The sequence below is a fragment of the Electrona antarctica genome (genome assembly GCF_951216825.1).
Source record: "Electrona antarctica genome assembly, chromosome: 18".
NCBI lineage: Eukaryota > Metazoa > Chordata > Actinopteri > Myctophiformes > Myctophidae > Electrona > Electrona antarctica.
The window spans coordinates 38,283,824-38,305,659 of NC_136799.1; the positions used below are offsets into that span (position 1 = coordinate 38,283,824).

General features: G+C 44.6%; 1 protein-coding gene across 2 annotated transcripts in view; it reads right to left on the bottom strand.

The window, feature by feature from the left end:
* Positions 1 to 2,790: 2,790 nt before the first annotated feature.
* ccdc9b (coiled-coil domain containing 9B) overlaps positions 2,791 to 21,836 on the bottom strand; it is a 54,194-nt gene continuing 35,148 nt past the window's right edge. For both annotated transcript variants that reach the window (XM_079528429.1, XM_079528430.1), the window contains exons 10-17: positions 18,481 to 18,653; positions 16,435 to 16,484; positions 14,482 to 14,532; positions 13,763 to 13,862; positions 11,806 to 11,839; positions 11,046 to 11,676; positions 9,680 to 9,762; positions 2,791 to 3,962 (exon numbers count right to left, since the gene is read on the bottom strand). In XM_079528429.1, coding sequence (XP_079384555.1) covers positions 3,936 to 3,962; positions 9,680 to 9,762; positions 11,046 to 11,676; positions 11,806 to 11,839; positions 13,763 to 13,862; positions 14,482 to 14,532; positions 16,435 to 16,484; positions 18,481 to 18,653 — 1,149 coding nt within the window. In that variant the 3' untranslated portion in view covers positions 2,791 to 3,935. The remainder of the gene's footprint in view (positions 3,963 to 9,679; positions 9,763 to 11,045; positions 11,677 to 11,805; positions 11,840 to 13,762; positions 13,863 to 14,481; positions 14,533 to 16,434; positions 16,485 to 18,480; positions 18,654 to 21,836) is intronic.

Genomic DNA, 21,836 nt, shown 5'->3' on the forward strand with positions numbered 1-21,836 from the left:
GAAGCTTTATTGATGTTCTGTATGCCTTCTTCCAACCGTTTCACAATTGATTATGTTGCACACAGATACAAACTAACACCATTTCTGAGCATCAAAAAACACTAGCTGAGAACACAGCTGTGAGACAGAGACAAACAGACAGACAGACAGACACAGCTTTATCCTACAACACACACAAGAACAGACAGACAGTGGTGCACATTCAGGGGTGCAATACAATTAAATTCACCTGTCAGAATTCAGAAGTGCCATTTAGCTGGGTAATACTCAAGTTTAACCACCCTTGAATGAGCAAATTAATTACCGAAATATATAGACCATAAAAAAAGATTACAGTGTCTCAATATAAACAGGCACTCAATATTACAGCTACATGATGGAAGCTCAACATGTTCTACATTCCAGGTTTGCTTTTCACAGACTCATCTGAATCACAAACTGATGATTTCAAACTAGTTTGTTCGCATAGTGAGTGTCACCCAATACTACTACTTCCCTACATAACATTCAAAGAAACACAGGTTTTCTATAACGATCCCTCCGTCCAGCGTCCACACCCCATCAATAGAATTTAGGCCAGTGTTTAAATGGCCAAGAAACCCTATAGGCTTGTGGTTTGTTTTCCTATAAGGGTTAAAAACTACAGAAGGGTAAAAAACATTGCATTCTGACCTCATAGTGCACCATGATGTAAACAATGCAGCTGAAGCTAATATAAGTAACCACAACCTGGCGTCCACATAGGCCCACCTAAATCTCACACACCATTATTAATTCCATTAACTGCAGCTGCGTTGCTTAAATCACGGTGTACGATAAGGCCAGCCCGCCATGTGTTGACCAAGCCCCCAGGACTGGGAGGTCTGGATGAGGCAAAAGGTGACAAGTGGCCAACTCTGATACTGCAACTTACACTTGCTCTCAAGACAGATTCAGATCCGCAGCTGAATCTGTTGGCAACTCCCGGTACATAGTGTAGTTTGTTGTTAGAAGGAATGAAAACAAAGACGCACAACCGTAGGAGGCGGGCTGGTCTCTATAGACACGGACGAGTGCGGTGCCCCAGAGGCAAATTCAAAAGGGATTGTTTTCCCCCTGATGGGATCTCAGATTGAGCTTGTATTGCCCAAACAACCTGTACAAGCATGTATATGGTGTGCATGATCTTGAGATATGTATTGTCCATAGCTCAATGGTTTTGACCCTTCTGTATTATTATTTTTTACATATACATCAATTAAACACAAAAACAAACTACAAACAACTCTAAATTCTCCTTCTTGACAGCTGGAATGGCCTCAGTGTTTGTGGCCTGTTACACGTAACATATGTTGACACTGAGGGCCTTGCCGTCCACAACACATCCACAACTCAACCGTATGAAATCACGTTCTTCAACAACAACAAAAGACACAAGTCGTATGGCTATATTTATACAACTCTCCCATACCAAAATAAGATACAAAATATTGCTAATAAATAAATAACCTTACATTTGACAGATATCTAATGCACATGGGCTCCTTTTCAAAACCGTTCTAGGCCGGCCAAGTCAAACTAGACCATATAAATAAATCAACAGTGATGCTGCTTGCTTGTGCAATTACCTTCTTGTACAGTAACCTACTGTACATGATTATGTTGGAACCTAAAAATGCAAGGCACAATAATAACACATAAAACCTAATTAGGAAACCTTGGGGGAAAAAAAACATTTGTTCTAATATCCAGCATATTGTCAGTGGGAGTTAGAGCTGAACCCCACCGTTTGGATTCTGACCTGTGAACATGCTGCATTGGAAGCGTTTTGAAGCACAAATTACACTTTGGTAGAGTTTTGGGTAGTTACGGTACCTACCTTGCCATGATGTAACTCCAAATATTGGAGTATATTCAGTAATTGCTCAAGTAGAAAATATTCTACAATAGCTTTCCCATTGAAATACATTGCACAGTGTAACACGTTACTCCTTTATTAGTAACAATAGGTGTTTTTTATGCAATTCATTAGATTCAGGCCACAGTACTGAGGATCATATACCAAGATCAATTCAGGCAGAACCTATTTTTTGTGACATTTAACATGTTGAGTTTTGTAATGGACAGAATCCAATGTGTTTGTGTTTGCATTCGCTAATGTTCTAAAAGAATGCCTTTGATACCTAGTTCACTGTGCAATGTAAGTCAATGATAAGACTATTTTGGAATATCTTATAAGATATCTCGCTAATATTTGTTTGTTACATGAGTTACAACATGGCAAGGTTAACTACAGTGTAGTTAATCTCTACCGTGTCATTTTGCATTAAATGGCTTGCAAGCCAGAGTGGGGCTAGGGCTATGTGTCTGACTAAAGGCCTATTCATAGTCTGGATTTTCAGTGGTGAGGTGACCACCGGAGCTGTAATAACGTGGAGCGGTGGTGAGTAAAAACAGAGAAGAGAAGGGCTGGGGAGAGCGGTGGTTTGCTCTTCACCGCGGCTCAGTGACGTCATGTTGTAGTTCGGTGGTCACCTCACCACCGAAAATATTAGACTATGAATAACACTTAAAAGGAGAACATTTCTGACATCTTTATCCTTCTACATTAATGACAATAAGTTGTGCAAATGCAGCATCAGCAACCCATGATATGTAGAATGTTAGCATACAAATATAGAGCTGATGATTGGAAATAATCAGTATTAAATTAGAAAGAATATTAATGCACGTAATGAAAACATCTCCAATTTCTCTGTATTAAAGTAAATAGTGGTTGAGATGAATTAATGTATCATTACTGTAGCTGGCTATCCAGTCTTCATCAGTGACACTGATGAAGGCTGGATAGCCAAAACGTTTGTCTCCTGCCCAAAATGCAAGAATAAATTACTGAAATGCAGTCTTGGTGTGTGCGACCCATTACCGTTATTTATATGATATGATTTGAACGGGTAACGCACCTTAAGTCAGAGCGCGGTGCAGTGGTCACATGAAGAGTCATTACTGTAGCTAACATGACCATAGTAAATGTCAAAGGTCCAAACATTTGGGATTCAGCCTTCATTTCATTTTTTTTAAACGGTACTTTTTTATGCAAGTAAATTAAATGGCAGGTAATTGTGTGAAAATCATTTTGTCCCCCATCCCACTGACTAGCATTACTAAGATAAGGAGAGACAATTGATAGCCTCCCAAAAGCAACACTGGTATTAAAACACTTAAGATTTCTCATTAGAATCACAGTCAGGATGATTTCTCCCAAGTGTCCTTTAATAAAGCACTTGAATTGATTGCTGCACTATGAAACAAAGGCCATTTGCTGAAGGATGCTGGAAGCAGTTGATAGGATAATATAATTAATCCCTGTTCTACTTATAACACCTATCTATATTCAAAATACCACTAAGGCGAGATCAGGCACACGATTAGTTTATTTTACTGTTGGTGGAGTTTATTGTCATGGGCTGCATGTGGAAGGTTGATTGGCTAGCCTCCTGAACTGATCATTTGAAACTTGTACTGTATGTACAACAAGTACAATGAAATCTTCCTTTTGTAAACAGAGACAGACATCCAATGAGCTTGCAGTTAAACAGCATATCAACGTACTGAATAATGCATCAATACTCATACTGTCAACACTCATAAAGTGCTTTCAAAATATTTGAGCAAGGACAATGTTAAACAAAAAAAAACACTTCTCACTCCGATCTCAAGTTTGAGATCAAAACTCAAAACTCGTAGCATTCAGATGTTACTTACATCGTTGATAACCGTGTTCCAAAAGCTGTTTTACAGCACACCACAAATAAATCACAGCTTCGTACAGAAGCCATACAGTATGCATCTCAATGAGCTACTGGAAGCAAAAGTAGTACAGAAAGGCAACATTCTATCGCAGTGTGTTTTGGTTTCAGTCTTACATCCAAGACAGTCATCTGGCGCCTGGTCCTTCAGACAATCTTCCCGTTCTCTCTAGCCTGCAAAAACAGAAGATTGACTTAATTCTTTACAATACAGTATAGTATACGCTGTATGCAATGCATGCAGTCATTGTCTCTGGAATCCCTGAAAGCCAGGCGACTGCTCAGATGAACAGGCATTCTCTCTTGATCACCTATACTTCAGTGCTGCAAACTGGCCATGGAGGCACTAGAATATACAAATTCCCCAAATCTAAAACAGTGGTTCTGGCGAGATGCCTTTTTTGAGCTCTGAATCACTAGCATAATTCAAACAATCCTCAAGGACCACCCACAACTACATTTCAGTCAGGGAACTCGGAATAAATATATTTATTGAGTATGTTGAGCATAAATATTTATAAGCCTATTTGGCGTCACGGCTCTATGTGACGCGGATCAAAAAACGAACCGGGGCAATTTTAAAGCAGTCACCGAACGCAGCACAACGCATCGTAGGTGTGACGAAGGATATGAGATGTCACTCCGACGTCACTACAGTGACGTCAGAGACGACATCTTCAAGACTATAAAGAAAGGGCCTAGACAGGTTTGAGTGAGATTTAGCTATTGATACTAAGGATACTAAGGATACTAAGGACATCTATAAGATAACATTATCTTATCATCATATATCACTATCATCAACGCCTTCTTCAAGGATTCGTAACTCACCCCTGACCACAGGACGAATCCTCGGCCCCACAATTGGCATCTGATTAGATCCCGATTACATGGTCCTTGAACGCCGTCAAAGAACGCCAGACGCTCAGGACGACCGCCCTCAGCACATCTGACTTCTAGACGACCTGACGACAACGCCAGGCCGTCACCAAAAACCTAAGGAGCGTCTTACGACGCTAGATACAGTCCAGGATCTCAACTGAGAACCCCATCATGCCCGAGGACGGGATGCACATTGACGAGGCAATCCGTGCCCTTGCGGCGACCAACTCCGCCATGCGAGATGACAAGGCCGAGTATGAGAAACGCACAGCTGCAGAGCGAGAGCTTTACGAGAGACGCGCAACTACAGAGCGAGAGCTTCATGCGCAACGGGAAGCTGCTGCAGCGCAACGGGAAGCTGCTGCAGCGCGACGGGAAGCTGCAGCGCAAATGCGCCATGACCAGCTACTTGAGACGCTCACCCGATCCCTCGGTCGAGGTGCAGCCCGGACAAGCGAGTCACTGGACAGCACATGCAACGCCCAGTCCTTGCTCCCCGTTGGCCAGGAGCAAGAGCTCAACCAGGCTATGCCCCATCAGGTGGCCGCTGGCAACAGCCACGGGCAGCCCCCGGATCTGCCACCGCGACACCACGTTACACGTGGACATGAATATGACCACGAACGTGCACGATCCCCGAGCCCCGACGCGCTGCGTCACAGCGCACAAACCTGTGCACCAAGAGACGACCGCGAATATGGCTCAGCTCCCGCCTCACAACGCAGAGACACATGGGCCAGGCAAAACAGCCAAGCCGACCCGTCGGTGAACCTATCCCAGTCACTGGACGCCCTGGCAGACGTAGTCGGCAAGGAGGCTATCATCCTCGAAACATTCGACGGCTCTAGCCCCAGCTCCTACCCGAGCTTTAGGCGAGACTTCGAATATTACTACGGTGCGAAATCGGAATACACCGACGAGCAGCAGCAAAGATTCCTGCGGAAACACACCGCAGGCGCTGCCCGTAAATGCATCCAGCACGAGCTCGACAACATCAAGTCGCGGACACCGTTCGCAGACGCCATGAGCAAGCTTGACCACCACTACGATGGCCCTAGCAAAGTCGACGTCCTCATAAAACGCATCGACAAGCTCAAGACGTTTACGAACGCCGACGACATCACCAACTTCGCAGCCCTCGTCCGCGACCTGAATGACAAACTCTGCGACCTGAAGCGCGACAACAGCTTTGCAGGCAACCCTGTCGTCTCCCAGGCCGCCGGGCGTCTACCAGGATTCCAGTTGAACAGCTGGTGGAGCACCGTAATGACAATAGTCGGCGGGCCACCACACCGGACTACCACCCTCGGCGACTTCGCCGAACACCTACAGAACGCCGTACCCGCCTGGAGGCAGGCATGCCCGGCCACCCTCACCGTACCGGACAACCACGACTACCAACACCCGGCACCCCCCCACCCACCACCGCAATCCCACGGGGATAACCGCTATCAACCGGCACGCGACCAGGGTCAGTCTCAACGACGTGACGGGGGGAGGAACAGGGACAACAGAGACAACAGAGACAACAAGAACAACCGTGACAGGAATAGGAACTCGAACAATCGTGATGAGAAGTCATCCACCATGGGCCACCTCAGCACCACTACAGCCAAGACCCCTGAACCTCAGGTAGACAGTAACACAAAAGCCAAGTACTGCCCAATGTGCAAGACGGACCGACACTTCACCAACACGTGCACCACTCTCCGAAGTATGACCAAAGCCCAGAAGAAGGAATGGCTAACGACGAATAAAGGATGCAATAAGTGCGGAAGAGATCACCAAGGTGGTAGTTGTAACCTCGATTCGATTACAACCTACCCAGGGACCTGTGGCGTGTGCACCGGTAACCATCTCACACCCTTCCACGAATTCAACGAGGACACTAGATACAGTAAAAACAAGAAAACGACCGATCGAGTGAACCCAACGACCAATCGAGCCTTCGTAAGTCAGAATGGTGTCATACTCAAAGTAGTACACGTCGTCCTCACGAATGGAGATAAGACCTATGACACTTATGCTCTCCTAGATGATGGTGCGGCGCGGTCGATCCTTATGCCAGAAGCTGTGAAACAGCTGGGATTCGGCGGGGGTAATGAGAGTTTAGGCTACAAAACAATAGAGTATGATCAGAAATATGCGGAAGGCAAGTCGGTAAACCTCCAAATAACGGCAGCATCGGGTGGGCCACCATACCACTTAAAGGACGTGTTCGCCGTCAAGGGCGATACCTTCAGACTCGATCGCCTAGACTACAGTGTGAAGGAGAACCAGAAGAAGTACGCCCATCTGGAACACCTAGACCTAGAGGAGATCAAAGACGTCCGTCCACAAATCCTGATAGGATCGGATCACTCCCCCCTGATCATACCACTGGAACTCCCCATACAAGGGGAATGCCAGGAAGGATGTTCCATACATCCTTCCTGGCAGCGCGTTCCAGGATTGCCCCCAAGAAACAATTAACGATACCCAGGCTGGAGCTGTGCGCAGCCCTCGCTGGAGCCCAGCTAGTTGCGACTCTTAGGGAAGAGCTCACAGTGAATGTCGGAGCCCAAATTCTCTGGACAGACTCCACCACAGTGCTCCACTGGCTACGGTCTCGATCGTGCACCTACAAAGTTTTCGTGGGGCACAGAGTGACAGAAATACAGTCGCTAACCGAAGCCACAGAATGGCGTTATATAAGCACAACGAACAATCCAGCGGACGATATCACAAGGGGCAAAACGCTTCGAGAGATCGCAAGTGGAGACCGGTGGAGTAAGGGCCCCTCCTTCCTCGTCCTCGCAGAGGACCTATGGCCCATACAACCAGTACTGAACTTATCAGTAGAGACGGAGGAACAGGCTGAACTGCTCGAGACAAAGAAGATATTATTCTGCTGCCTCGGGGTGACCAGTCCTTTGCCATCCTCCTACAAGGAGCTGATCAAGACCACTGCGCTGACCCTAAAGGCGGCGCAGGGGGGGAGTGAACGGGAGATAAGCTCCGACGACTACCGGGACGCAGAAATAAGCGTTCTCAGTCAGGCCCAAAAGGACAGCTTCGCTGAGGAAATCAAAATGCTACAGGCCGGCACGGAGATACTCAAATCCAGCAAGATAAAGGCACTAGCACCAGAACTCCACTCAGGACTCCTGCGAGTAGGAGGCAGACTCCGGCGATGCCAGGATCTGGACCCCGGAGCGACCCATCCAATCCTACTATCGCAAACCCACCCTTACACGAAGCTCTTAATCCAACAATACGATGAGGACCTAGCACATCCAGGAACAGAACGGGTCTTTGCCGAGATACGTAGAAAGTACTGGATAACTAGGGGGAGAGAAGCAGTGAAGAAACACCAGACCAATTGCTTCGGATGCCGGAAATGGAAGGGCAAACCCAACGAGCCCAAGATGGCGGACCTCCCCGAGTCCAGGCTGAGGCTGATGGACCCCCCCTTCCACTCAACAGGCATGGACTGCTTCGGGCCTCTCACCGTGAAGTGCGGTAGGAGGACGGAAAAGCGATGGGGCATCATATTCAAGTGTCTCACGACACGAGCCATGCATCTAGAACTTCTGACCAACATGACCACGGACTCATTCTTAATGTCCCTCCGGCGTTTCATGGCACGCAGGGGCAAACCCATTGAGCTGAGGTCGGATCGAGGCACGAACTTTGTAGGAGGAAGCAGAGAGCTGAGAGAAGCCTTCGGACATCTGAAGCCAGAACTCAAAGATATGATGGCCCCCCTACAAGTCGACTTCGTATTCAACCCACCAGCCGCCCCACACTTCGGGGGCGCCTGGGAGAGAGAGGTGAGATCCGTCAAAACGATACTGCGCGTGATTCTGGGTACCCAAACCGTCCCCGAGGAGGTACTAGCGACAGTGCTAATCGAGATCGAGGCCATCCTGAATTCCAGGCCCTTGGGCTACGTCTCATCGAGTGCCGCGGACCCGGACCCGGTCACACCGAATCACCTACTCATGGGGAGGCCCGACGCCTCGACGCCGCAGGTCACTTACCCCGAAGCCGAACTGCTCAGCCGCAGGAGATGGCGACACTCCCAAATCCTAGCCGATCAATTCTGGCGCCGATTTGTTCAGTTTTACTTACCGGATCTTCAACCACGCAGAAAATGGCTAGGAGAAAGAGAGAACCTCGCCAAAGGGGCTTACGTCCTAGTGATGGATCCTCAACTCCCGAGGGCTTACTGGCAGATGGGGAAAGTGATAGAAGCAATACCAGGCAAAGACGGGAGGGTCAGGACGGCGAGAGTCCAAATCGGGACATGAATTCTCCTGCGCCCAGTGGCCAAGCTAATCTCACTCCCGGAACTGCCGGCCACAGCCGCGGTAGCAAGGGAAACGACGGAATAGTGAAGCTAGTAGCTTCACTAAGGAGGAGTGTGACGAAGGATATGAGATGTCACTCCGACGTCACTACAGTGACGTCAGAGACGACATCTTCAAGACTATAAAGAAAGGGCCTAGACAGGTTTGAGTGAGATTAAGCTATTGATACTAAGGATACTAAGGATACTAAGGACATCTATAAGATAACATTATCTTATCATCATATATCACTATCATCAACGCCTTCTTCAAGGATTCGTAACTCACCCCTGACCACAGGACGAATCCTCGGCCCCACAATTGGCATCTGATTAGATCCCGATTACAGTAGGCATTGATTAAAAAGGGAACATTCCCTGACGGTGACGCAACGCTGACGCGTCCAGTGGAGCCCCGGCGTTAGAGGCAGCCAATGATGAAAAAGTGTCTAAATTCATTTTTAACAGTTGCTAGTACAGAAGTAGCAAATGTAGTCCAGGTGCTTTTCAAGCATTGGTGCTCCTTTGAGTGGAGTCTGAACTATCGTATATATATGATATGAAACTATCGCTTTATATCATACACTGTACAAATATACAGTATACATACCATACATCATATACATACAGTACATGCATTGATTTGTGGACCACTAGTGACCCTGGTTGTTGTACTGACCTTGTCACTGCTTGTGGTGTGCGTTGGACATGTTTCTCCAGACTCCAGGCTCAGAACAGATAGACCAGAGTCTATTAGCTCCTCTGTGAAGGAAAGCCAACAGTAATTCATTGCAGATATCATCTAGCCTGGCTAATAGGCCAGACTCAAATCACAAATCACACTGTCGTGTGGTATTCGAGTCTGGAGATGCTGTGTATGGATCTTGTTTCCCGGGGGGCGGGTTCAAACATTTTCTCTTTGACGCAATTGGTCAGAGCTACTGTCAGTCAAAGGTCTCAAGCATTGAACGTCAGTGTACCAAAGCCCGCCCATATTGCATACCGTGTCCCGATTGGCCACACCAGTTCTCTGGTGTAGGAAATGGGCGTACAATTGAGCCTCTCCAGACCGTAATCCGCCGGCAGGCAATTTCTTTTTGCCAACGGCTGATTCGGTCTGGCTTATTAGACAGGCTAGATATCATCCAGGAGTTTGAGGGTCATGGGGACCAGGACTGTAATCATTTCTCAAATTTACATAAATTCAGTTTGGGGATTTGAGGTATTGTTTCCCATTTGTAAAGTAAGAAAGTTTGTGTAGTCAACTGCAATAATACAAATCAGCTGATGTTAGCTTCTCTGTTGTCGCTCCTGTGTGTTTAATGACATGTGCATGCTGGTACATACAGTACACACACATGCAAAGGACAGCACAGAAGCACACATGATTTCTGCTAAGGAAAGAGACAAATAGTCTACGGCCAAACTAGGTTTTCCCCATATTCTGCACACTTCCAGAATGAACCACTTAAAGGGGCATTCCACTCATTTTCAACATTTTACTATGTCATTATTGTACCTTAGAGCTGTTGTGTGGAAATAATAAAAAAATTCCCCCATTCTGTATTTCCTAGAACTAGAGGTCTGAAAAAAATCATTAACATGGTGAAACACATCTTGATGATGTCATCAAGATGTGTTTCACCATGTTAATGATTTTTTTCCATAATTACAGTTCTAGGAAACACAAAATGGGGGGACTTTTTTATTATTACCACACAACAGCTCTAAGGTATATTAATGACATAGTAAAATGTTGAAAATGGGTGGTTTTCGCCTTTAAGCCCTATTTCATACAAGCAGATGGGTCATGATGCAATGCTTTGGGGGCTTGTGGATCAGCTATTTTCATTTCATTTTTTTTTAATCAAATGTATGTAAATCTACTTTTGGTACTTAGAAAAGCACTATATAAATCTGAGGTACTGTTATTATTAATATAATATTAATATAATATGCTTTCTTTGTGTCTCGATTCTGTGATTCAGTCCATGTTTTCACTTCAGCATGGCAGAAATCATAGGGCCCTAACTATAATAGCACACCTGTGTTTCGGTTGTTGATGGTGCTCTTGGCGTGGCCTACAGGCTGAACAGGGTTCTCCTGTAGGGAAGCACAGGCCTTTTCAGGAGGGAGGGGCGACGCGAGCGAACTCTCCTTTGCAGTGTATGCGGCTTCTGAAACGAGGTCGCCAGACACGTGCTGCTGGCAAACAGGAGATCGTTCCCCTTGGTGGTGTGTACTACCATCATCCGCCTGGACAATTTCAAGAGGCCGCTTTGGACCAGGCATCTCAGTGTTCATTTTGCTGGGAGAGGAGACCTTTAATGAGCCCGGTGCTATGGTTTCAGAACAGGCCGAGTTCGTCGCAGTGTCGCTGTTCATCGCACGGGACTCCTGGATGAGTTCCTCTGAGAAGCGCACTTTCTTCTCCGCAGCTCGAGGGGACGAGGCCTCAATCTTACCCTGCGTAGCCGCATCCCCTTCGCCGGCAGCAGACGACACCGGACACGTGGGTCCGCCGCTTAATTCTGTCCCTTCTGAGAGTGAACTGCACGGTGCTTCTGGGGTGGGCGTCACCTTTACTTTTAGATCACAGTCTCCGTGATCGCCGGCCTCCAGATCCGTCAGGGTGTCAAGTTCCTCTAAGAAGTCTTCCAACGAGCTCTCGGGATTCTATAGGGGGAAGAAATGGAAATCAAGTTGCATTTCGGATAAAAGGTTAACAATGGGATTATGTAATTTACACCCGAGTATGATAAGGTTTTACACTTTATACAGTACAACGCAGTTTGGATGTCCCACCTGTGCATTCTCTCCTTCCTCATTTGCATCCCACCTGAGAAATGAGAGGTGTGGGTGATTAAATAACAAACAAAGAGTTATAACTGCTGGAATATTAGATACTGTAGTGTAGATAGACACATGGTAATTATTAAGTACTTAAGCACTATTTTATATTCCGTTATACGGAGGTGTTGAGCTGTGAAAATAGCAAAACTACAAGCTTATAACGCATCGCATTGTAAAATGTTTCAAACTTCATTCTTGGTAAAAAAAAAGACCACTTAAATGGATGTTAAAGATTAAGAAAAACGAAACAAATGTTTTAGAAGATTTTCACCCATAATGACACACCCAAAATAGGGAAGCCCTAGGGTGAAAATGGTTATAAAATAAAGTTATTTAATCTCGTCACATCTCCATTGTACACAAGAAGATTCCAACACATGAAGCGCAGTGAATAAAGAGAAAGGTCCAGTGGAGGAAAAAGAACAGGCAAACAATAGACCACACGGCCATGTTGACATTTTGCATTGAAAAAGCAGGGTGGCATTTCCATTAATCTAATGGCAATATGGCAGCCGTGTGAACATGGTCTATGGAGACAGATGATCATACAGAGCTCATCTCACACACCTGAGTGTATGGTCACAGTTGATATTGTCTGTGGTGCCTGAGGGCCTCTCTCTCTCTATGCAACCCCCCCCCCCCCTTCACACTCTCTCTCCACTCTCTGATCTTTTCCCATTAGTGACAGCAGCAGCGGCTAATAGCGAAGCCCTCTCGTCTCTGGATGGTGCTGAATGCACTGAATGGCCCTTCTCGTGTGCTTGCATTGCTAGCCCGAGCTGAGAAATGGGAGCCCATCTGGCCCTTTGACTCCACCGAATTGAAAGACATCAACTCTTTTCCCCTCCCGGCTGTAATGTGTGTTGGCTCTTGTAATAAACAATCAGAAGATTTACTTTGTACTTTGAGTGTCTATTGAAAGTCCACTCGTTTTTTGAGATTAGAGACCGTTTATTGACCCAATGGGGGAAATACAGTTTGAACTTCACACTGCTGACGGTGGGGGTTAAGTGTCTTGGTCAGGGACACTTGAACACATATAATGGGTGGACTTCGGACTGAGGGGGGGCAGTTGGTGACGGCCTCACTACCCACTCAGCTACGGCTGCCCGTACACTATGATCGCTGCTTGAGTTAAGACACTGTAACCAGATTACAGAACCTTCACTCTCATTCGCTGCAAGATAACTCGCTCACGCCCACAATTTAATCAGGTGGTCCTTTTAAGCAGTCACTACTCTGTGTTCACTCTACGTGGCAAGCTGACTCAGTGGTTGTTCAGATGTCATGTTCCCTCCACCTCCCCGGACTCCTCCCTGTGGCATTTAGTTCTGGAATGGGTGATTCTGTGATTATAATGCGATTTTGGATTGTACTATATGTGGTATCTAGTTCTGTTATGGGTAGCCGACTGTGATTATAATGTGTTTATGGATTGTATTATGATTATGTGATATCTATCTATGTGGCATATGGAATGCATTGAGGTTATGTTGTTGATGTAATGTCTTTATCTTATGCTCTGCTCTGGTGTTTATTGTTGATATCAGAGCTGTGTCTCGGGGCACAGATAATCTGAGATATCCAATGTGATGTGATATCAGAGCTGTGTCTCAGTGCAGATAATCTGGGATTTCACATAAGCAGAGCCACACCTCCATACTAACTGCAATAGCTTTGCAATAAATGGTTAATGATCAATCTGAGCTGAAGAGTCTTAATGAAATAAAGTTGTTCAAGATCGAAGGAAAAACAAAGTGTATTGTGGGGAATTACTTACCTTTTCCACAATCATTTGTAAGTAATTTAAATTGTTTAAATTGGTAGGTTTTAGCGGGTCAGGCTTGAAATTGAGGTTGGTATGTTTGTTCTACATTGAGATAATGTTGGGTTTTTAGTTTTTACTGACCTGCGAGCCCTCCCAGTCAAACGGTCCTTGCCCTTGGCCGTGCTGCTCACAACTGGTGGCACATTTTTGGCACTCTTGCCTTTGTTCCGCATCTCATGACCTGGGGTGGAAGAAAAACATGTTCTTCTTCCATTGGTGTTTTAGTAATGCATGATTTCATTTGAGGGGAACACATTCTCATGCCATACTGGTCTAGTTCGCTTTTTAAAAAGGGCCCCATCATGACATACGCGCTGTAGAACTTCCATTACTATATGTCTGAAACAGACGCCTCAGGCATGTGCTGTCTTGCGAGGACAGAATGTGAACCATTTAGTCTCTCAACATTGAAAACAAGGCAATGTCAGCATTAAAAACACTGACAATATATATTTAATATTCATCAATTATTAATTATTAATATATTTGGTCCCCTCCTTTTGCCCTTTTTACCAAATGCCTTTGTCATCTGTGGATCTAAAAGCTTACATCTGCCATTTTCGGCGAATGCTTACCCTTTAAGTTAAGACACATTTTAAGTTTTCCACATGAGCAACATGAAGAACCATTCACTAAACAAAATAGGTCTTTAGTATGGTTCTTCGTGGAATAAAGCCATTTAAAGAACCATTTAAGAAACAATTTCTCCTGTGTGTGACGATAGGGTGCATCATCGATGTCACAGGCATGAGAATGCATGGCTGAGAACTATCTTCAGCTATCCTGCCTTGAAAACATACCACGTGAATCAGTGTTTGACCTGGAGTTTCCTCTTCTAGCATTTCTTCCACCTGGAAATCAAAGAAATAATCAAGAATTCAATGATTTTATTCATTGATAAAAAAAAAAAAAAAGTCCCATAATGTTAGGACACAGACGAACATAAAGCTGCACTACAATATGTAACTTTCCTCTTCTACCCCAGATTTGATCCGGGTTTCCTGTAGCCGGGGAGCAACATGCCCAAAAGCTCAAGGAATAGAGGTTAACCTGTGATGTCATGACATGCTTTTTATTGGTGTTCTTTCTATTCACTTGGTCATTAAGGTCCACAGAATGAGAGGTCTCCTCTGTCGGAAACGTCTAAAAAAAAAAGTTATATACATTTTTGTATACCACACCATAGACAACTAATATAAGGCAAACATTTCCAAATGTCATCATACTTTAAGTAGCATGTGACATGTCAAACTAGGACCATAGCCACTGTGCTGACCTCATCACATTTGTGATGATGGCTATGGCCGTTTTTAGGCCAAGGAGTGTTTTTCGTGCAAAACTAATGCTTGGAATGGATTCAGAATCATGAAAACATCCTAGTTTGACATGTCACATGCTACTTAAAGCATGATGACATTTGAAAGTTTTTGCCTTATATAGGTCGTCTATGGTGTGGTATACAAAAATGGCCATACATTTTTTCCGCGATATTTCCGGCAGAACAGACCTCTCATTCTGTGGACCTTAATGACCAAATTAATAGAAAAAGTATGTCATGACATCACAAGTCCTCTCAAATTTTGGGTGACTGGCTCCCCGGCCCCGACCTTCAGGTCCGAAAAAGGACCTTCAGGGTTTCTTGTGTATTTATCCTTTTGAAGTGAAGTTCAATCAAAAAATTCAAAATTTGTGTGAGATCCTGATCACCTTTGACACAATCTATATGTCTCAATAGAAGAGCGGGAGACAAAATACTTCCCAATTGTATAAGTGATATTGTAAGATATCACTTACAATATTAGTGACTCTGTCCAGCCCAAATATACAGGAACAGAAGCAGAACAGCACAACTTGAACAGTAACTCTGTTAAGCTTTCAATAATCCTGCACCTACTGTCTCCATTGCACTCATACATATTACACATATTGTACTTGCTCATTATGATCATCACCACCAAACATTCTCCACCTCCCCAGGTGGAACTAATTGGCTGAGTGGCCAGCTGGACAGGATACGAAGCTCAAAATGTTCAGTTAAAATGTGAATATGTACAAAAATAAGTAAAAGAGGTCCTCTCTATTACAGACACATTTGTAGATCTTATATTTTTTTAAAGCCGTAATGTAGACGGCACCCTGGAGCAGTATGGGTTGGCGCCCCAGCCCGTGTCTTCCGTGAGGAAGAAGCCCAACAAACCCAGGTGGAGCCTGCCGAACCATTGCGGCTCGAGAATCCACCACTCCTGAATTAAGTGCCTGGTGCTGGGAGTCTGGTGCAACGCACAGGTGCAGGACCTGGTGAGAGCAGGACTGGACCTGGTGAGAAGTAGGAGGGGCCCGGACAGGAGTCAACCCACAGAGCCTAGTCCTTCCACACGCCAGATTGATGCGATCCTCCCGCATACCCAGAGCAGTTCAGGAGGAACAGATTGTGTGGCCCTGGCTTTTCCCTAATGGGACTGATCGAGGGTAGCTACTGGGACGTAAGTCGGGACTTGATCACCCCGGCTGGGTCACCTGAGTGAGGGGTATGATGTTGCGAGACCCGAAACCCTGATCAAGTGGCCATATGGCCAAAAAAGGCACACCATTGTTAAAATAAAAAGCAACAACTGATGTTAATCAGGTGAATTCCTAAAATAATCTAAGAAGATCAAGCTAAACTGGTATGCCAGTCTGCACTCATGTTTTGATGCGTAAACCGAAGACATATTTGGTACTTGTTATTTACTCAGAACATCTGAACAACTCACCTCTGCTGGGTGGCGCTTGGTCTTTCTCGGGATGTGACTTCTCTGAAAACCTTAAGAGGAGAGGTTCAGTTTACACAGGAAGAACGCAAATCAGTGCACAAGCAGGGTGTTTCATAAACAGGAGTGCCGGATGATGGTTTGGTGGTTTTCAGTGAACATGCAAATTCTATGGGCAGATAATTGCTGGGAACACATGCAGTGGGGTGGGTGGACCATTTATCCTGTCACTGTTTGCATTAAGACAAATTCACTTCGTACTTCGTCGCACGACGGTATTGCGCGCCAAATATATAGCTGGCCTGTAAGCTCACGACGTCGTGTTGGGAGCTTGTACGTCAGCTATTTTCAGCACACGATACCATCGTACGTCAGAGCATACATTAGGCTAGTGTATACATACCCCTAGATTCACTAAGAAGGATCGTCCCCTCCCTCCCTCCTGTTGCCAGAGCATCATTACTTTAACTGCAGGTCAACAATCTGGTACTTGTGCAGAGTTTTTTGGATTCCAACGCCACCCTTCACATCGATCACTATCAAGTGAAAGACATTTCCTCTTCTATTCTCTCTTGGGGGCCTTGTTTAAGCGTTGCCAAAAAAGGCAAAGCATTCCATCCCAGGGTAAAAATAGCCCCTCTTCCCTTGTCTTCTTAAAGCATAATGTGTTCTCTAAACAGCCACTTGGTCACTCTGGGCACCGCAGCTGGGTTCGTTTAAATCTTAAAACACTTTGTCTGGCTGATTACATTGTATGAGCAGGCCTTCAGGACATAGCAAGTATCTTCCCCGTTTGTCTTCACAAATTGTATTTGTTTACACAGTATTAAATCCCACTTTCTCTCAGAGAGAGAGAGAGCGAGAGAACTAGCGAGAGGAAACCAACGGCAGAGAGAGAGGCGAGACATTCAAAGACAAGATAGGGCTCAGATTCAAACTCGTGTCCTTGCGCTCACTAGCTTCATAGTCTGTGCAGGCACTCATCATTATTCATTGTAATTCTCTACACCATTACAAACTCTGCATAATGTGAAAACATACCCCCCAAAAAAACACGATTCTGTTCTTACAATGTTATACCAATGCTGCACAAATTAATTCAAAGATTTTGCACAAAATTCTAATTTTAATGTCTGGATTTAATAGCTAATACAATGGGTTCTTCCACTAAATAATTGATCTAAAGATTCATGGACATGAACCTACCTCAGAAGATAAAGGACAGGTGATGTCAATCCCAGAAGGTACATCCTCTAACAGTTGATGATTAGTTGATGAACGTTAGTAACTCAGTGAGGCACATTAAGCAAGCAACAAGATGAGGATTTGGCAATGAGGTTTAATGACAATATGACCATAACCATAGCACAAGCACTAATTATATTAGTGACGTTCTTATACGATTAAGTCATAGCCAAAGAAGAAAACAACTCCAACATGAACTAGAAAATGGAACATTCAAACATGCAAACTGAGAACTTTAAGCCACAATCCATATGTTTAATGTCCGTTGTCTCTCTCGCCCGACTGGACCAAAGTAAATGAAATGTCGTAAGTATAACAGATGACGGCGTCTGCTTCAATAACGTTACCGACATTGTCGAACAGTAGATGATGCGCTACTGTACCCGACAAACGGGATCTCCAACCAACGGCAGTGTGCTAGTAATAATGGAGTATTAACATACATTTCAAATGTTGAAATAAAATAAAGCAATACAATTCAAATATTCATGAAAATAATTCACGGATTGCAGCTTTAAGTTATAGACAAAAAGAATAAGCAGCACCATTCAGACACAAACTAGCAAATGGAACATTCAAACATGCACAAACTTTATGGAACATTCAAACATGCACAAACTTTATGGAACATTCAAACATGCACAAACTTTATGGAACATTCAAACATGCACAAACTTTATGGAACATTCAAACATGCACAAACTTTATGGAACATTCAAACAAACTGAAATGCTGAACTTATTTAGGAGAGCATCGGCCCAACAATAAGCCAAGTGAAGTGGCTTGAGTCAGCCATCATCTTACATGTTCTCGGTTTTGTCCATGTCCCACGCCCGTCTCCACTGGCCCTTGGCGTTCTTGTGGCGTGCCACCCTCTCCCTATCGATTTGCTCGCGCTCCTTCTTCCATTGCAGATACTCCTCCTGCTCCTCCTTGGTGGTGGGGACGGTGAGGTCTGTGTTTTCCTGCTGGTTCTCCTTCAGTAGACACACAAGGGAGACAAGACAAGATGTCTTGTGTTTTTAGTTTTGGTCTTTTTGTGCCTTAGACAGGCTTGATGTTTTATGTTGCACTGCAAGTTCGCTGAGGGGGAACAGTATTTCATATGCTTTATGTACAGTTTGTACCGTAACTACAAGGAAATTGAAAAATAATATTTAAAATAATAATATATATTAAAAAATAAAACAGCTGGGTTCCTGGCGTCCATATTTTGGGCACCTCATTAAATGCAAATACTTTCAGAAATGTTTCAAAGCTTTTCAAAAAATGTTTTTCGACAGTTTTTAAAACTTTTTCAACAGTCAAACATGACTTAATCGCACAATAATGTTTAGCCAACAATTACTCCTTCATTATGCTTTGGCTATTCAAAGATAGCCAATCTACAAGCTCAGCTGTGTGTCCACTATGTTAGAAAAATCACACTTGTGTGATGTGAGTGGTGCCTTTTATTATGATGATTTGGCCAATCAAATCATCACATTCCGACAGACATACACGGCTGTGCATAGGAGAGGCTGCACGCCTGCACCGATCAAAAATCTCTTTGGATTTTTATTTTACTTCGATAAACAGTATGGTCGAGGCACTGAATATAGATTTAATGTACATGTACTGTATTAATGGCAAATGGTCCTTTAACATACCGTACATATGGTACACATACAGTACTATAGCATGAATCAGTCCGTCGGTCTGTCCGAAATATTTACTGTAAGTGCAAAGCAAGAGTTGGTCACAGCAGGCCCACAGCTTACTTTGACAGATGACAGCTTGTCAACTGTCCATATCGGTCTGGTAGTGAGAGTGAGGCATGAGAGCCCTTACTGCTGCAGTTTATTTATTTTGCACAGAGGCTGCATTTTGCATAAACCGTCCTGCCGATTGTCGTTTAAATACTGTCATAATGGGAAGCTGTGCTGTATTCATCGCAGTTTTGGCCTGCGCCTCAAGCTGGGCCAGGCTCCAACTGCACCTCAGCCCTGACTCTAAAGCCTGAGTTATTCTCAATAGCATGTGGGTGTCACACACTGAAAATAGCCACTCTACGGTCTTGCAGATCGGCTATTTGCAACGTGCGACACCGGCACACAACTAAGTATAACTCATTATAACACCATTAAAACCTGATTCTACAAATGCCTTCTAAATAAGTACTTCTCACACTTTCAAAGTTTTAAAAAAATGTTCAAAAATAGCATATGTACAAGCCTGCGGGTGACCCGCTGTGAGCTTGTATATCTGCTATTTTTGAATAGCCAACACACAGGTTAACTGCGGTGTATAAACAGCACCTATCTACTCAAGCTCCCTCATTCTGAGACGGAAACGATGAAACACATTTGGGTTTAGAGCTCCAATCCCTGCGTTTTACATCCCTTGTCTCTCTCTCCTGACAAATAGCCGCCATTGCAATGCTGTTGGATTAGAGATGGCGCCACATGATCCGATCCGAATTGACAACCAGTATGCATGCAGTAGGTGTCTGACCCGACACCAGGGTTCAACTTTCCCAATGGAAGTGTAAATAAGGAGACCACCTCTAACCACTGCGGATGTTCTAGTTATATTGTATTAACATACATGATACCATAAAGATTGACATTTATGTCTTATTCATTACAATGAAGTGGGGGGGGGGGGTTGCTAGCCTGCATGGTAATACATTCCAGTCACGTGAATTCACATTATCATGTGTCTTCTGCAGACCGGTCTGGCACCAAGCGCTGGGTGGGCGTTTTGCAGAAACCTAAAAGTGGAAGAGCCAATCAACATCTGTGATCTGGACTGTGTGATTGACACAGATTGGCTCGTCCACCAGACTATGCCCCAGTTTAAGTATTTTGTTAACGAGTGAGGGGAGGACGGAGCAGGAGATCAGCTGGAGAATCGGAGTTGTCGCTGTACTGCACTGTTGTGACGACAAGTGAGCTGAGCCAGAAGGCAAAGCTCTCTTTGTTCCTACTCTCACCATGGTCATGAAGTGTGGGTCATGACCGAAAGAATCAGATTGTGGATACAGGCAGCCGAATTATTTTTCCGGAATACGGTCAACAAAGTATAAAGTGGCCAATAAGCGATTCAGAATCAGTAAGCACTTTGCACCTAACAGGGTAGAATAAAGAACAAGAAACCATACTAAGACTGACCATGCAGGCACGTAGCGTGGATCAAATGATTGACTGGGCAAATTTGCTTCGCGCTGGGTTTAACAAGGGCTGCCAAAGTAGAATATCTTTTGTTGTTGTTGTTTTCACCCCCCTCTCTTGGAAGTTAGACTGGGCCAGCTCTAAACTCACTGGGCCACGGCCAATGGACACTACGCTGGTGTAACCATGTTAGACTGGGCCAGCTCTAAACTCACTGGGCCACGGCCAATGGACAATACGCTGGTGGAACCATGGGTGGTCTGGACAAAAAAAAAAAAGAAAAAAAAAAAGAAGAAACATGGCAGATCATCTCTAAATGAATGAATTAGAGTAACAGTAGTGTGGGCGTGCAATAAAGAGGAACCACAGGTGGTCAAGTGAGACTAGCTACTCATTCATAAAGGAACAACAAATGATACAGCATGAGTCCTCACATAGTGCACCTTTATCCAAGGCACATTACATAGATTGTGCATTTCACTCACCCATTCACACACCGATGACGGCGGAAACCATGCAAGGCACCAACCTGCACATCGGGAGCAATTAGGGGTTCAGTGTCTTGCTCAAGGACACTTTGACACTACTGTGCAGTGCAACTGCAAACGTACACATATGGATAATATTTAGAGTTAGGAACCATGCATACAGCACCTTCAAGTACAGTTGGGTGCCACCGATATTGTCCCTTATCATTTGACCCATTTAGGCCTGACCTCAAAATTTTAAAAAATCCTTCTAAATCCTCCAGTTTTCTGAAATAAATATTTTCACGATTTTTCAAAAATAGCAGACCTACAAGCTCGTAGCGCGCCACTAGGTGGCGCGCTATGATCTTGTAGATATGCTATTTTTCAATAGCTAAATGATAACAATGTTTAAAACACCAAAAGGGGTTCCCGCCTAAAATGGGTTAACTGTCCTTTTGCGCAGATCACGCAAACCTCAGCAAAAAGAAAAGGACAATATCGATGGCCTCCAACTGTATGATCGCTGCCTGCTATTCTT